Source organism: Pavona decussata, unplaced genomic scaffold (assembly GCF_977016875.1).
Source record: "Pavona decussata unplaced genomic scaffold, jaPavDecu1.1 SCAFFOLD_16, whole genome shotgun sequence".
Lineage (NCBI taxonomy): Eukaryota > Metazoa > Cnidaria > Anthozoa > Scleractinia > Agariciidae > Pavona > Pavona decussata.
In genome coordinates, this window is record NW_028145439.1 from 3,642,781 (window position 1) to 3,661,105 (window position 18,325).

Consider the following 18,325-nt stretch of genomic DNA (forward strand, 5'->3'; position numbering starts at 1 on the left):
AAATAACAATAACCTCAGTTATCATGTGTCTCTCATGATCAGTAAGACTCTTAACCGCTTTTAAAACATCGGCAAAGCAATAATCTGCGCATCCTTGATCAACACTTTCAAAATTTTCGAGTTGGGGAAAAAGATATCCAGTTCTTACATCGTTAGCATAATTTTTTTTCATGTAGTCCATTTGTGAGGATACGTCTTGCGAGCTCAAAACGCCTATCAGAAGAGACTCCATATTGGAATATGCTTTGAATTTTAATAGGATTGTTGACACATGGAATGTGTTACCACTTTCTGTACGGCAAGCTCCAAGTATCTCTAGCTTTAAAAGGGGAGTAAGGGATTTCCTATCTTGTAGAATTATGTAACTGATTTTTCCAATTTTTTTTTATGTATATTTTTTATATATTTATATTGTAATAATATTTATTTAATTAATCTCCATCTTTAAATTATAACGGTTCTTGGGAGGGTTTTTTTAGGTGGTCGGCCTTGTATGGGGTCTCCGACTCTTTTACAGACTATCCTAATGGCTCTATTTTATTTCACTGTATGAACTTCTTTGTTGCCCTTGAATTGTAAAGATCAAAACGTTCTTCAATGGACGAGACTATTAAATCTAGTGCTTCAAAGTATATTCTTCGATATACTTGCTCAGGAGTCACAGGAAAGAAAGGCGTTCCAGTTCCAATCTCAAATCTTCCAGGAGCTCATTTGTTTCTTGGTACCTCAGGCTCCGTAATAGAAACATGAAGCTGTTTTTTGCAAAGCACTGTTTGATAAAAAGTTGCAAAACAGTCATCATTTCTGATCTTCTTGATTTCATCCTTTGTCAGCTTGGCATTGTGTTGTCCACTGGTGGCTGACGTGCCGGCTCTCTGTAAGGTCTACAATAGATTATCAGTATGGGAGGAAATCCTGACTCAAGTTTAATCCAAAGAAAAAGTCAAACTTTTCCATCTGTGCTTGGCATCCAATTATTCTTCTACCACGAACATCAGATTCTCGTCTCGTTTCAAGGCAATCATTCCATAGCTTTAAAAATGCGTCATAATTGTCGATGACTCTTTGGAAACAGGTTGCTCTCACAGTCCACCTTGTTGCACAGAATTTAGTCAAGCGGGATGCTGAAATGCCTTCTTCTTCATCTTCCATTTCCATATTTGACTTAATTTGGCCGAGCAAGTTTTCGCGTTTTGGCGAGAACTTAATGACTAGTTTTACAATTTCATTTGCGTTATTTACTGTGTCTGACAATATTCAGTTTGCAGTGACTCGCATATCTATGAAAGCTGCAAAACAGTAATTTTTCAATTGAAAGTTTTTTTCCCAAAATTATTGGGGGGGCTGAAGCCCCCCCCCCCCCCCCAGCTCCCCCGGCTCCGCAGTCCCTGCAGATGAGATGATGGCAAAATATAGAATTCACTTGTCCAATCAGTCTAAACAGCATTCGTGTGCCTATTCTAAGTCAATACGTATCCGCAATATTGCTCTCTGATGAGACGATGGCAAAATATAGAATTCACTTGTCTAATCAGTCTGAACAGCATTCGTATGCCTTTTCAAAGTCAATACGTACTCGCAATGTTGCTCTCTGATGAGATGGTAAATCGCCAAATATGGTTACAATATAAAATTCACTTGCATACAATTGCAGTACAATTCATTTTATTATATCATCCAAAACTGAAGACATAAGTTACAAAGTATGCGTTAAATTAAAAGGAAATCCACTCAAGCAGAAAGTAAGTTTACTTTGTCAAAGTTTTTAGGCTTGGCGGGACAACACGGCGGTCTTAACTCCCTGCCACATTAGTTAACAACACAAGCATTACACTCCAAAAAGTATTTCCTTAAAAAGCATATTACACAAGTTAAACGGGCTTGAGGATGGCCTCTGTATTTTTTTAACGGCTCAAAGAGCCTTTAAGAATTTATCCCTTTAAATAATTGCTTAGTTCATTATTATTTTTTATCATTTTTTCCCAGAAAGTTCCCTTACAAGGCGGTTTTAAATGACAAAAGAACAATAATATGTACTATTTGTTCTTTCCCTAGCAAAAATAACAGCTAAATAAAAAGAGACAGAAGAAACAAGAAAAAAACCATTTAAAATCAAACAAAACACTGACTTTCTTTGCATTAAAAAATAGAAACAATTCGCCTTTGGCTTTAACGTCAAATTAACATTCAAGTCAATAGTCTTCCAGCCAGGCGGTTCAATTTGGTGAAGAAAACCTCACTAAATATCTACATTTATATCATAAACTGATAAAACTGTGTGAACTGCATCACATATCCTGTTGTCATTAGGAGGCAACGACGAAGGCGACGGCAACGACAACGCCGCAAAACAAAACGTGCGTTTTACATTTTGGTACATTTCTTTACCGTCCTCTGAAAAACAGTAACGTGAAATTACCACATTTAAGGTTTTGTGGAGAACTTGGACGCACGACCGTGAATTTTTCATTTTCTTTCTTAACTTGTACGCCACTCCTACCAATTTGGTTCCTGAATAGTTCGCCATTTTTGTAAAAGTTTTAAGAGCGAGTTGAAATAATCGCAAAGTAGCACAAATGAAATAAAGATATATTTTCGGATGACGTTTTCGTTGCCGTTCGTTGCTTAAGCTCCCTATTATTGAACGCGTACTACGCGCGAAAAAATTTAGACTGTGCTTCGCGTTAGATTATGTGATCCTAGATATCTGTATCGCCTACATATTTTAAAACATATAAATGCCTTGTATAAACACCTTTTGAAAAAAAAAAAACCCAAAAACCAATCATGTTATAAGTAGTGTATGTAAGCACTGTATTTATTTTGTAATCACATCAAGTGATGTATGTAGTGTTACGTAGTAACTGGTGTAAATTTCTTTATTTTGAGCTGCATTATATCATTAAAAAGAAATAAAATACCAAAAGAATTATTAAACTCAGAAAATCTTCAATCTCCAACAGAAACTCAGTTCTCTTGATACTGTTCACACAGTAATTTGCTACTTGGCTATAAGTCTCCCTTTTTCGTGAGAATTTTGCCTCCCAGGGTGTTCCGCAAAATACTGAAAACAAACCTCTTTACCTGGCTTTCTGATGTAATGTATCAAACACGAGGGATAGTGTTTCATCAGATATCCAAACACCGAGAAGAAAACGAGGCGCAGCCGAGTGTTTTTTTAAACAACTCCAGGTGTTTGGACATCTGATGAAACACACTTTCCAGTGTTTGATATGGCTTCCAAATGATCAATAATTCTTGGAGAAATTCAAGGCTAAAGTTGGCAAAACATTATGGTAATTAGGAACAGATATCCAAACCACGGTCACGGTAGTGATTTTCGTTGTTTTCTCTTGATAAATTATTAATGAGTTTGAGAAGCCCACTTCTACATGCCAGTGAGTCCCCACTCCTTCCTGCAGAACTGATCATTTTCTACCTTTTTTTAATTTACTTCACAAGCAAATATAATTTTCAAAAATATTCTCAGATACATACTTTGATACTCTGAATGTGTAATACATGTAATACATAACAACCTTGATCTCGAGAATACAGGACACCAGTTTAAACGAAAAATTACAAAACACTGCAAATTTAAACTTCTAAATTAAAAAAAACTTGGTACCCATGCGTTAAGAACTGAACTAGGGTGTGCCTTGCCTCCTAGTCTGAAACTATGATAAGCTCCCACCTAATTTTCGAGTGGTAAAAGCAATATTTTACGAATGAACACAGACATCTATCGCTTGCCATTTCTCACCGACTGTTTGCATAAATAACCGTGAAAGAGTGCCGGGGAAATGACGTCATCGATATCCTCACTAGTAAGGATATGGAAAATACGCCATTCGGGTCCCGGATGTAGTGCCGAATGAATTTTACGAGTCGCGTTCTCTTGATAAACATTCAAGTCTAAATAAAACGAAGCAGCGAGCAGAACAAGCATGTTAATATTGGGGTGTTAAGGATTAATTATATATTTATATCTACAACTTTTTTATATCTACATGATTTGTTTCACTTGTGAAGCAACTGGAAGCCCATTCATGTAGGGGTGTTTCACATCCTTAGATTCGCCGTTCATGAAGCCATTCATTTTTATTCCATTTTCGAGATGGGAGTAAATATCTGAGTGTCCATTCTCCATTAATGGTTGGCTGACTTCTCTGGAATGTTTATGCTCCAGCATCATGTGGTTTTGCGGTTTTAAGCCAACACAAGCCCTGAAAACAGATGCTTGAACATTAAACCCTTAATAATTCTTGATAGCAGCACTTTGAAACAAAGCATCAGACAGCAGAACGCGAGAAGATTTTTTGCGAGCAAAGAAAGTGGTCGGTGGCTGGAATGTCTCCCTGGAGAGAGCTAGTTCTAGGACTAAAATTATCTATTTATTTTTATTTAGAAATCCGAAATTTTACAAAGATAAGAAAAAAAATTGAGTGGCTTTGTTGGAACCAAAAGAGGTAAATTGCCATTCTCCTTTATAGTTTAAAACACCAAAAACCTTTTTTTGAGCTGTCACTGGACATGCTTGGAGGCACTTTTACGGTGGCACTGACGTTTGCTTTAGAGGATAAAATCCTCAATTGTTACCATTACAATGAAAGCTACTAAGCAGTACTTTCCTGTGGTACCGTATAAGGGCCTGTTCACATGGAGGTGGGGGACCCAGAAAGGTGAGGTACCCCACCTCGGTGGGGTTACCAATCTCTCCATACAATCTCTCTTTATTTCTTGGTCGCGTTCACATGTGAAGTGGGGTACCTCACTGAGGCGGGTTGCCCGGTCAGCCAAGGCGGGTAACCCGCTTAGCTGGGGTGAGTTTTCTCCATCTGAATGCTGGAGGTGGGGTGGGGTGATGTTCATCCGGGCAATTGGCTCTGAATTCTTTGTTGATATATGTACTTAGCGACCACGCGATAGCTTTTTAAACCTCACCCCAGCGCACCGGGGTTGCATGTGAAGGCCTGTTTTTTCTGACCTCGGGTAGTTCGGGTACCTCACCTACCCGGGGTCCCCCACCGCCACGTGAACAGGCCCTAAATTATGCTGCAAGTCTGTGGATGAAATCCTCGAATGTAACTCATTAAAATGAAAGCTACTGAGCAGCACTTTACTGTGGTCCTGTTTATTATGCTGTACAAAGTGGTTCTGACTTTTGAGTCAGTGAATGATCATGAAATCCTAAAATGTGACCATTCAAGTGAAACTACAGATGTACTGAGCAGTACTTTCCTGTGGTGCTGTTTATTACACTGTAGAAGGTGGTTCTAACTTTTGAGTTTGGATGAAACCCAAAAGTATGACTAATTCAAATGAAAGCTACTGAGCAGTACTTTCCTGTGATACTGGTTATTGTGCTGTACAAGTGGTTTTAACTTTTGTGGTTGTAAATGAAACCCTAAAGTGCATGACAATTCAAATGAAAGCTACCGAGCAGTACTTTCCAGTGGTTTATCACCTCTACCTTCGACGGCACTCTCAGAAGACTTACAAACACTTACCTAAAGATGTTTTCGATGCAGCTTCTTTGCCTGAAGAGGGCATTAACAACTGGAGTCCCTTCAGGGACCATTGGAGCCTTAAGAAGGTAGCTGAGAACAGACAGAACTGGGTGGAAAGACTGGAACTCGCAATCACCTCCTACTTTAAACCTGATTCGCTCACAGACCTCACACAGGATAACCAAGTCCAAAATGATTGGTGCAGCTAACAAGGAGTCCTGTGCACAAATTTTAAAACAAGTTAGATATCAAAGCTACATTAAATAAAGAAAAAGGATATGTCTGCATGGTACATTAATTTTACTCCCAGGGGAGAAAGGGAGGTGGGGATACGTCAATACACATTTCATGTCGGGAAATTCCAACCAAACATGCCACAAAGATCTGCTAGTTAAGCCTCATTTTTTTTCAGGCAGCAAGCATAATCTCAGTTTGTGTTGTAATATTCTACTAGGAATGTCAGCTCGATTTTTGTTGTCCTTTCTAATACTTGGATTTTATTTATAAATTTAACCCTTGGAGCACTGCATTTACCAGGACTGAACATGCAAAAACAGATGTTTGTATATAAAAAGCTTTGTGTACTTTTTAAATAGTATTTGAATAGGCACAGGGGTCAATTTCCGGTGTGTATTAGGCTGAGTTGATCTTCAGTTGGAAGCTATCCTTTAATATTTTGTCAGTTTGCATGCTGTGGCATTGAAACATCTGATTTTACTATCGATAATTTTCATCTTAAAATGATTGTCAAAATCTTCCTGTAGTCACTGAAAATAAGTCCTCTAAAACAATCTGTTGAAGTTACTTAAAGCTCTGTGCAGATACTACTCAGAAATTCATAGTATGAAGAAAAATTTTTTGATAGAAAGGGGTATAGAATAAATGATGGGTCTCGGCAAATTTTCAGGGAGTCTTGAAATCTCAGCTTCTCAAACTAGAGTCTCGCAATCTTGAGCTCATAAAAAATAAAGCGGGTCTTGGAATCTTGTATTTTGGATTTTGAATCTCGGAGTCTCGCGAGCCAAGTTGTTAAGTCTGGTCAAATGACCGTCATAAAACAACAAAAAAACAAAAAATAGTAAAAAGCAGCTCAACATCGCAATGGTGCAGGCTGTAATACATGTAGGCTTGGATAAATTCTGATCGTAAATTGCCATACTATGCCTAAAAAGAGCAAAGGACGATTTCGTGGCGTCTCGTGCTTGGAGTGATTTGCATTGTCTCGAGCTCGGATTTGAAAACAATAATCAAGTCACAGTTTCGGATTTTAAATGAGAGTCTCAGCATCTTCTCGAGTCTCGAATCTACCATTCTATAGCCCTATAGATGATAGCCTTACCTCACAAGTATTGTGCAAGACAATAGTGTTGAGCCCATGCATGAAGATCTCGGATGTGTACTCATCCAATGCTCGTTTGCTGTCCCCTACATACGGCACATACTTGATGACAACACAGTGGTCAGGCTTTTCACCCTTCTCATAGAGAACGTGGTTTGATTCCACCATATCATCTACAACATTGCTCTTGGAGATCTGCAAGAAATGGGGGACAGAGGAATGCGGTTAATGGAATATCCTCGGTCAATAGTAAATATCAGCATTTACCTTCTCCGTGAATTGTGAATCACTCTAGTAACAAAAAAAAAATGGTCATATACCTCTTTTGATCTAAACTGTTTTGGTGCTGACAAATTTTTGCCGTCATTGTTTCCAAGATGGTTGTAACTGACAATGGACACTGGCTGCAACAATCAAGAAAACATCTCAGTTAGTTAAACTGTGACCACATAAAAATGGATCAATTTCCTAAAACTTCCACTTAAATTACCAGCAGTTTTCTGTTTGATGGTCAGAATATAATTACATCGACAGACTAACAAAACACTTAGGACTTGTCCTTCATTAAACATCATTCAATCAGGACATCTTCATAATTATAAGCCCAGTCAACTGGGCTGGTCTGATCACCAAGATCTTGCCTCACCACTATTTGCTTTGTAAACCTTTTGACATACATGTTCATATGAAAAGGCAGGCTAGCCTAGTTACCAAGATCTTGATAATTGGGCTGGAAATTTTTCCCACATGACCACTCCAGCCTGGTTACTGAGACAACTTAATAACGGCTGGCAAAAATCTTGATTTCAATACTGAGAACCTACACACCTTCAGGCCAGCACCAACTAAAAAGTCAACAAGTACAGATTTCATTTTTGTTTGTCCAGATTTGAAGTCGTCTCCACCAATAAATGTCCCATGCTTCTTTGCAAGGTCAATGACTCCTGGAACGTTTGTGTTTTGGGGTGAACCATTAATGTATGAACACTGCAATGGAAAAAGTTAGCAAGTTAGTAAGTTTCTATAATTTAGCAAGCTACATCACTAACATGTATATATTACTTGCTAACAAACAGCTAGGCAATTGATGTGGAATTGGTAATCTAACTTGACACTCCTGGTCTTAGAGCAACAATGGGTAAGCACAAGTACCATATATAAATTTGTGATGACCAGATGTGAACCTGGCCGAATTTGTTTTGGAACCAAAAACATCTTATTGGGTTATAATTAACTACCCCCCAAAAGTGGCCAGTTGAACCCAGAATGTAGATTGTAAGCCTCCCAAAACTCTTTTTCTGAGTGCACAAATAAAGTACAAACAGCAACAAAAGAGAAGCAGATCCATGCATTCACTTTTACTCACTGATAAAGCAAACTGTAGTCACAAATTGGAGAGTGATTAAGCATGTAAACTGATGTCACAGTGCACAAACATGACCTTTTGACCAGCCATTGAGCCAAATGTTTTGTTTTGTTAGAGGTCCACTGCAGTGAAAAGCGAAACAGTTGGTTGAACCTTGGTTCAAAGCGAAACAGATGGTTGAATCTTGAACTTAACAGTCCACATGTTATTGAAAGGTGCAGTAAGCTACAATGTTGGGTACCTTTGTATCAACCAAAATTAAATTTACGACATTTACTATCCCAAAAGTCCCCAAATTGCTAAAATGTGAAACAGGAGAACAGCCTTGGCAACTCCCCATCACTTAAACACTAGCTGAGTACCCCCTCTGGAGGCCAATAATCAAATCAAAATGCAAAATGGTGGGAATAATCATTTGTTTAAGAATGACGAAGACTCAGAGCACCCACTAAATTATTGTTGATCTGAAAAATTAAGGGAAAGTGCTATTCAAAGGAAAAGTAGCCAGTCAAAATCAGTAATAAAAAATCAATTTTATAAACCCAGAATAAAAAGAACTAAAAGCAAGTTACTATTAAATAGTAACTTGCTGTTAGTTCTTTTTATTCCAGTACTGGTTAAACTGTTTGAATCATGAAGTGAAGATTGCCTTTCCTTTCTTCAATATTTTCTCCAAGGACATAATCATTGGATGTGATACATGACTGTAAAAAATAAAATTTTCCTTACAAAATTTTAATGGATTATTGAATTACCTTTTCTAAGATACTAGCAACAGCAAAGATGGTAGACGGAGAAACTTCTTCTTCATTTCGTGCAATGGACCTCAACAGGCTTTCAGCAGTGTCATTCAGACCTTCACTCACATCACAAAACCGTTCAGTATTTGCTGTCCACAGAATTATAACCTGAAACAGGAAGGGGCCATTAATTGCCTTTGCTCACTGGTTATTTACACAACTAAAAACATGTTGACCTCATTCACACTTACTTAGGGACAACATTAACAAAAGATGACTGAATTCTTCCACCCTGATGATATGCTTGCAGGGGTTTCGTTAAGGTCTGAACCCCGGGCAAATTGACCTACTGGGAACACAACTTTGCCCAGCTGCTTTTAACAATCTCAACCAATAATTTCCAGATAATAACATATCCAAGCTGACTAACTTGCCAGCAGGTGCTCTCTTGCATGTTCTGTGTTCATCTACACCAGTTCTGCACTTTGGTACATCCATAATAAAAGCCAGCTTAATTATCATTAATAAGCAACATTTCATGTAGTTTGAATTGGCTCAAACAGTCAAATACACTTGCACCAAAGCATGGAACCTGTAAGCATGCATAAATGCTTTCTTTTGCACAAAGTTCATAACTCTTGAATTACATGTAGCACATTTTGAGTCCCATGTTTTATCCGTTTGCAGTACCAAGTATTAGCTGTAGCACACCCTTAAGGCTACACATAAATCCTAATGGCTCACGTAACTAGTGTTCCTTGTTTATAATATTTAATTAATATCCAGTTTCTTTTAGCCATTGCACATGTACATCTTCAGGGAATGTTTGTGGGTGATCTGTACATTCTGTTTGCCTGTTCGGACACAGATGAGATCAAAAGACACGTATGCATGCAATATTGATTTGAATAAAATCTTGCCATTTTTTTCTGTTCTGGTCATGTGGCTGACCAAAATGGTTGTGACTTGAAAGTCTTGAAAACCTTTTTCATAAAGCGAACACAGCCGGCTAGATAATCAGTGGAAATTTGGGTTTCCAAGATATTATGGTTAAAAATCATAGCAACAATAATTAATTTTATGATAGCTAAGATGCTCACCCTTGTTCCAAGTCTGTTCAATATTCAACAACAACAACAATTCTCTAATTATCCAAAAACAAGACCTTTTCACAAACACACCTTATCAAGGCTGTTTCTCTCCTTAAATTCACGGATGTCCATTCGAATTTGCTCCATCATCTCCTGCTTGGTACCCGTTAACACATTGTCGGCACGATCAACTTGATTTGCTGCAATGAAGTCAGGGCAATAAATGGATGGCCGCGGCTTGAGTTTCTCTAGGTAGGGTCTGAGTTGCCGCTGTAGACCACAATCCAACACTTCAGCTCTCTCCATGGCATCAGCCAAATTAAGTGATGAGATGTCCCATCCTGATAAGGCAAGCGCAAGCACAAGGTCACACGTTAGATGATAGAGGTGTAGAGTTTGTTTATGTAGTCTGTCAGTTGACTGACAACATAACTGAGCTTGTTCCTAATTGTAGGGATGCCTGGAAAAAAGCACTAACTAGTGACTTCTGGTGAATTGCTAGACTCTCCTTCCAAATTGCCTTGTATTTGCTAGTAAAACAAAAGGAGAATTTGACCTTACATCAAGTCACTTAGGGACTTTTTCTGTGCACCCCTTCAATAAATTAAAGGGGTTCAAGTGTTATGGGGTTTTTGAGCTCTTTTGTTAAAAATGCTGAAATAAGACCTTTACTTAGCTACAAAATAATTCTAGAACAACGAGAGGTCAATTCTTGAAAGGAACAACTCGTGATCTGTTCTAGTGCATTTTGGAAACAAAAGTGCGAGAACTTGAACAACATTAGCCTAACATTTTTCAAGTTTCAATCCAATCCAATCTACTCTGTCTCTGGCCAGAGGCACTAATCAACAGTTTTATTGCATTGGGTGATAACTAATAACAAAACTAGACAATTCTTTTTTGTTTCTGTTTTTTGACAAACATTTATTGGGTTCTGAAATGACATCAAGTTCGCGTGATACTTTCCCTTTAAGCACCTCTCTAAAGGTGCAAATCCAAAAAAAGATGTATAAATAATTACATGTATCGCTTTGATATAAATCTGATATCAACTTCAATTTGGAAAAATTTAAGTGAAACCTGAAACTGTGCACAAGAAAAAAGGGCCAGTAACAGGCCAGGTTTCCTTAAGGTTTTTTGGAAATAATTTATCCCTGTTTTCCCTTTCACAGTGTAACAGAGAGTTAATGATTTTCAGATTTGCAAAATAATAAATTGCTACAGGACCAAATTGTAGCATTGAGTGTACATGAAAAATCTTTTAAAATAAACAAAAGAATTCCCTCCGAAACTCTTTCTATCTCTCTCAAACAACTCTTCTTGCTACATAGATCAGATTCACAATCACTTACCATCAAAAACAATATCATTGGGGTGGACCATTGGTAGCAGATCCTTCAAGGGTATGTATATATCTCCATCTGGTCCAGTGCCAAGACAAACTGTGGACGACTGGGTTAAAGAACCAACATAATTTGCTTTCTGTAAAGAAAGAAGTACAAATCCTTAAAAATCGTACTACAAATTTGCATGGAGAATACTTAATGCAAAGCAGAATAAGATGCTTAATATATGGCAGATCAAAAAATTTTAAGCGGCCATCACATTTTACACTGCTTCTAGTAATAACCATTATTATAAATAACTATATTTGTTATAATTATAATTTTTTTTCTGTAATTTTTGTATAGGTCACCTACCACAATTCTTCCTCAAGGTTTCACTAGGTCAAAACATTATTTCAGACAACTTCCGGTATGATGTCAAGTAATGTACGTAAGCTTTAAGATTAGCAAAACAAAGTCATCCCATGCTTCTGTGACTTACTCCCTGACTGCCAATGTTTTGTTCAAGTTAGCATGATGTATATTGATTACACTTAGAGAAGCCGCGGCATAATACCACTGTGGTAGTCATTGGTATCTTTCACATACCACACATGTGTACTACTTAGTTCAAACAAATAATTCTAAGTCCTGATTATCAGGTAGAAATCACCTCGAATGTGTTTTTGTTAACACCCCTATTGCATAAGCACTCTTATTCCAAATTTTATAAGCGCCCCCAATTGCGTAAGCACCCTCATTGCAATAAGCGCCCCTATTCTATTTCAGTGGTAGCACACATTCACTGCTTCAAGGAAAGGTAGCCTTGTCAAACAGGATAAGAACTGCTCAAGGTAGTACATCAAGCCATATGCAAATCACGCAACAATGATCCCTTTAACTGAATTACTGATCGGACCCCGATTTGACGTAGTAGATGCTGCATGCTAAAGCATTGTTATTGACACAAGCGACACTGAAGCTATTCATGTTAAATAGACTAGAGATGTTCAAAAGTCCCTATCAGCAAGTGAATATTCACATTATCTACTTTTACAGTTTGTTATTGTTCCTTTTTAAAAAAATGTCAAAGCTTTGTGTCGCACATTTGCTGTTTCTCAAAAAATAAATAATTAGTGCCCTTTCCCTGATAAGCGCCCAATTTCGAATAAGTAGCTTCCCTTGAGGTACCATAAGTAAATAAGTGCCGCGGGTGCTAAATCGAATCATTACGTACAGCACATTCTTCACATGTATCTTAATATGGTTCTAGTCAGGAGACTAAAATGTTTCATATTTGGTGACCATTTTCTTTATTCTGATGAGTCTCTGATGACCTGTATGGCTCATCAAGTAGTGTTATTCTAAAGGAGAATTAGATGTTGATTACTATCTGGCTTACAGGGTTAATAAGCAAAACAATCTGTGGCCTTTGTATAGGCCTGGGTACGGTATGTTTTTTTTGGGTGAGCAAGGGTGTAGAAGCCACTGAAATTCCATAATTATTTTATTTATTACCAGTATTTACTTAATTATTTGTTTTGGTTCATTTGCAAGACATATATTGAAAACCTTGTGATTCATGAAGCATGATGGTGAACATTCTCAAGTTTTGCATGTGGATTAGTAAGTTACTGTATGTAACACATTCAGCACCAAGTTTTCCAGTTAACTAGCAATAGAAATTTAAAAGCAAATTTTAATAAGCTTTTAGAAGAGGTAAACTTTGGTCTATCACAGTACCTTGATGCCTTGTTTTGTGTCCCAAGACAAACCCAACTTGTTTGCCAGCACAGATGCAGTGATTGTGGAGCCATTATTGCCACCCCAACCAACCAGCATACATCCTAGTCTGGGTACCTGTCTTTCTGTTCGAAAGGTGTACTGAGTCTCAACTGGCCTCACAGTGTAAGAACCCTTCGAGTTGCACTCCACCTTGGTCGTTTCATATACATACTTGCTCTCTATGAAATCAGCAGCATAACGAACATTTGGACTTTGAACTTTGAATGTTGTCATTTTGCTTGCAACTTATGAAACCTTAGTATAGCTATGGTGAGAAAAGAAAGATTATATGTTAGTAAGACACTCAATTTAGATTTAGATTTAGAATTAGACATAATGCATTAACACAGTTCTAAACCTTTTTGACAGGACTAGACAAGTGTAAGTAACTTTCTTTGCCTTGAAAACAAAATTACCCCACCTTAAGTTTCTTACATGACAACAGGGGCCTCTGTGCCAAAATAATAAAAAATATTTTTCAACATGATGTGACATATGTGGACATGAACCATCACAGCTTAGACTTTTACAAAATATGAATGTTTCAAAAAACCTTTAACAGAGCAAGCAATTACCTTCAAAGACTGTTCTTTGAGGTGTGATACTCCCTCTGGTACACAAATTTAAGCAATAATCATTTGGGCCTAGCCTCTTGACCAAACAAATTGGATGGAAAACTTATAAGACAATTTGGAAAGAGCCATATCTATAGACCTTAGACATGAGAACGGAGCAAAAATGAAAACGGACCCACAAACAGAACAACTTTTGAAGCTTTTGCAATTTTATTATACTGTAACAATATTTAAATGGTCATGCAAACAAAGTTTGCTGTTATTGATGTCACCCCTGACTACAAGTTTCTTTCAGGGGTATTCAGCCCTACAGGTGTTATTGGCTATATGGGTCCTAGCTTAGAAAAAAAAATACTCAATACATAACTTGGAAGATATATACTAACTTGGAAGATTGTGTAAACAGAACTTTATTGAAACAATTTATTGAACGAAATGATATTAGAATTAAAATCCAAGTTAGGAGTTGTCACGCACCTATAGGCGTCTAACGTAATATTAAGCCTGCTGTGTTTGCATCATCCTTACTATGCAAAAAATTGATTGAAGGCGGGCAGCGTCCCCATGTTTGAAAGTGGTGTTACTGCTGTTTAGCTAGGGTAGCTTGTGTACAATCATTATCCACGTTCGAGCAAACGACTTACTCCACTGCTCGACTGACAATGACGTCTTTAAGAAAGATGTTCATGGAACAATCTAACAATCTTAATGGCATTTTTAGCTCATAACTCTTTCGTCATACTCCGCTACACATTTGCAATGATACATCGAATGATTTACCCACAACCACTATATTAACGCCCTTCTTGATTTTTCGATTTTTCTAAAATTCCCGAGTATTATAGAATGATTCAATAAGATCTTAGAATAGTATATATATTTTTGGCAATGGATAACCTTCCTTTAACTACAACCTTATGAAAACACGTGTAACCAAAGTTTCGCAAGCTTTATCGCTTACTACAGGTTCCAACACACTAATATTCCGCAGGAAACTTTCGTAGGAAAAAGATCGCTCGAGATATTTCGCAAAAACAGTAACAGCCTGGGAAAATAATTTCCTATTGATTTCTCGGAAAATTCCATCGCATTGATGGTGTCGTGTCTCTAGCTGGCTGTCTGCTGATGCTAACGTGGAAATTTCATATTATGGAGATCTAAGGAAGTCTAGTCGAGTGAATAAATTTCTTAACGGGAAGAGGATTTCAACAAAGCCTCACGCCCTTCAAGAAAACCAACCATGTTTTTTTTTTCGCCAACTTACCTCGATGGTCAGGCTCAATGCCCCAGACAAACTTTAGAAAGCCTCCTTCGAGTCTACAGTTTACATAAATAGCCGCTCTGGTCAACCGAGGAAAATGCAAACGAGAAGACAACATACGATTATTTCAACCAATCACATTCCTCCAACTGTGGAACCGCACAGGCACAGGTAGCCCAAGCCTCATACGAGATCGGCGTTGTTTACAAAGATTTGAATTGCGTAATGATTAAAAAATTTGTATGAAATACTCAGAAGGAGCAGAAGGAAAGTAGGCGAGAGAATGAGAATATAATCTAAGACATGCTAATTACCTGTTCAAAATTAGATATGCAAGAACCAAAGTTTTGAAATTTTCATATTTCTTTAGAGTAGCTAAATCATGTGGAATAATCTGCCATTTACGTTTAAGAAAAACTCAATCTTTAAAAGGAATTTAGAGATCGCCTGAAATCCTTTTTAGGCCTGAAGGATGTTACTACATTTTCTTAATTTCTTCTTCTTATTTCATTATATTTCTAATTTAATACTGTTTATATTTCCCACTTGATTATGTAAATGTATGTACTTATTTTTGACTTTAGTAGCCGGTTAAATTTTAGTTAAGGCTTTAGGTAACCCTTCGGTGAAGGACGTAGGTCCTGTTTGGGGTTTTCCTGTCAATACTTGTCCTTTGTATTGCCAAACTATTTAAGTAAATTAAAAGTAAAGTAATGCCTGTGCTCATTTTTCAAAGTAAGCTTTTCCGGCCCGACCACTTTAATAATTATTGCCGCCCCATCGCAAAGAAACGTGCAAATAAATCAATAAATACAGATCCTGATCTGAGTGATCTGTCTGCAACGAAAACAAATGTCCATCGACTAATCAAAATGTCATTTACAATTCTAACAGGCCGGAATACAAGAATCGGTTTCTTCGCTTTTTATACATTGTGGGCCGGGCAAACGGTCACCTAGGTTTCCTTAGTAAAACTGTTTACAAAATCCCAGAAAAGGTGAAAAATAAATAATTAAAATGTTTAATCACCACATTCTCAGAAAAATTACAAAAACCTCCTTGGGACTGGCGTTTACAATATAGCACTTAGAAATAGTAAAACCTGGTAAAATTACAAGAATATGGATCAAAAAGGCTGAAAAATAATACTAAACCTAAGAAAAAATCAGTCGTAAACTAAGAATAACATTCAACTTTTTCAACATTAGTAGAAGATGTTACGTTTGCCATTAGGATGGTACAAGAGAGAAAGGTTCGCTTAAAACGCTCAGTTCTACATTCAAAAGACTTACAAGAGTTAGAGTTTCTGAGTCATGGGCGATACGCCTAATCGGGGTTAGATGTTTTGACAAGGGCCCGCCTTTTGTTATCTTATGAAAAAGTTCTCATGCAGAGTTCGTTGCGCCTGTCCTCAAGTCTAGCGATTTTAGCAAGTTGTAAGGCTTCCTGAAGAAGATCGGGGGTACAATATCAGGAAGGGCGAGTTTGCCAAACAACCCAACAATACTGAAAGGTGAAACAGCAAGCGTATCTCGCCTTAGTTGAACCAAAACTTGAATATGCGTGCTTTGTATGGAACCCACACACCCAAAAGCAGATTCATGATATTTGGTCATATTGAAGGCATGCCGAGCCCGAAGGCACGAAAGAGAGAAAACACAGGTAACCCAAGCGCTAGGAGCGGTTACTAAAAATATTTGAAGTGTCACGAAAGCTTGTACAATGGCATAAATTATAGAGTCGAAAATAAAGATCACCAATCGAAGAAAAATGCCTCACCTTGTTTCCTTGATACCTTGTCAGCGAACCTAAACCTACTGGAATCGCGCTAAGACGACCAAAATATTAAATACGCCACACAAAGTCTGCTGTTTACGTTAGTTTCATGACTGCGAGTTACCACAAAGATAGAGTGGAATGCCCGGGGGGGGGGGGGGGGAGGGGTGAGTTCAGTTTTGCAGGGTATGTGCCGCTGCCCTCTCAGAGTCCCTGCCCCATTATAGTCTTATAGACCCCATCTTAGTCACTTTTGGGAAAACGTAAGTCACTTTCTATTTATGCATCTACTTCGTTCTGGACCGGTGGTTTTGGGCTATTGTGTAACTGGTTAATATTCAAGTTATGGTTTCAAGAACGGAATGTAATGCGAGGTGATTGTTACATTTAATAAACTGAACAACTTTCTGAACTTTTTAACCGAGACCATTTTGAATCCCTACTTTAAGGGGGACAAGAACATAGCTTTCTTAACATTTAAATCGAATTTACAGCGCCAGATACATCCATCTGAAGTAGATACAAGTTAAAACGCGCCTTTTAACATGTTAATATAACAATAAAAAAATGGAAAATAATTTGAGCAGTCTAGCTCCATATTTTGAGAAAACGTAGAAATTAAACTCTTAAGATTCCAATTTACTGAAATGGTAGAAAAGTGAGGAGATCAGAAGCCCCACGCTTTTGGAAAAGTGAAAATGAGTGTGATAATTTGGGATTTCTAATACTTCTATAAATACATCATATGCTGTAGCCTTTGCAATTGGTTCAAACGGGATCATCTCATGATCTGTCCAGGGTGGGGAAGAGAGTCATCGCCGTAACTACGAGGTCAAAGTCAAAGTGTTTAAAATATGCCGAAACTCAGGAAATTAATGTCGCAGTTACGGTGATGACCAGCATCAGTCATGCGCAAAAGGGAAGAGCTTTGGAGTCGAGAATGTACGTATACCTCTCTTCCCCACTCTGGACAGGTGATCCGGTTTGAACCTAAAGGGTTTAGAATGGTCTGTCGAAAACGGCAAGTCCAACCATCTTGAAGTATCGAAGTCTCTCAAACTATAGAGCAAGAAAACAAAGGTTGTAGTCTATTTCGGTGAGTCACACGATGATCAACGAACACATGCATGAAGAATGGCAACCTTCTTTTTGGAACAGTCGGACCTCTCCTTGCGGACGCCTCTGTAATACGGACACCTCTCCAATATGTACAGTTCACTTGGTCCTGGGAAAATGCCCATACATTCTTTGCAAAAATAACTTCTATAATACGGACAACGGACACGAAATCTCGGCCCCAGAGAGAAAATTCATACAAACTTAACCTCTTTATTACGGACACTCCAGTAATGACAGTTCTTATTCAACACGATTTCCTGTTTGTCGTTACATTACAGACTTCTTTAACGCAAAATGAATCAATAACAAAGAACTTTCATTAAATTAATACTCTACTATGTTAGTGTTCGCTACACTTGTTACTGTTCTATTCTGTTACTGTTCGGAAACTGTATTATAGTTTGCCATGTTTATGAAATTGTACAACTTGTATTGTAA

General features: G+C 37.7%; 1 protein-coding gene across 1 annotated transcript; it reads right to left on the reverse strand.

Moving 5' to 3' along the window:
* Positions 1 to 1,648: 1,648 nt before the first annotated feature.
* LOC146487404 (inositol-3-phosphate synthase-like) lies at positions 1,649 to 15,131 on the reverse strand. The gene is made up of 10 exons (XM_085087937.1): positions 14,996 to 15,131; positions 13,115 to 13,421; positions 11,399 to 11,528; positions 10,137 to 10,387; positions 8,971 to 9,123; positions 7,678 to 7,836; positions 7,170 to 7,253; positions 6,850 to 7,044; positions 5,511 to 5,728; positions 1,649 to 4,226 (listed from the first exon to the last, which is right to left on the reverse strand). The coding sequence occupies exons 2-10, from the start codon at positions 13,388 to 13,390 to the stop codon at positions 4,007 to 4,009; spliced, it is 1,686 nt and encodes a 561-aa protein (XP_084944063.1). The 5' UTR covers positions 13,391 to 13,421; positions 14,996 to 15,131; the 3' UTR covers positions 1,649 to 4,006.
* Between the last annotated feature and the right edge of the window lie 3,194 nt (positions 15,132 to 18,325).

Excerpts from the sequence above, each read along its gene's own strand:
- LOC146487404 (XM_085087937.1), bottom strand. The coding sequence starts at position 13,390 with ATGACAACATTCAAAGTTCAAAGTCCAAATGTTCGTTATGCTGCTGAT. Across the intron at positions 7,254-7,677 it reads TAGTTGGTGCTGGCCTGAAG|CCAGTGTCCATTGTCAGTTA; the intron begins GTGTGTAGGTTC and ends TGATTGTTGCAG. Across the intron at positions 4,227-5,510 it reads TGCATCGAAAACATCTTTAG|GGCTTGTGTTGGCTTAAAAC; the intron begins GTAAGTGTTTGT and ends ATCTGTTTTCAG.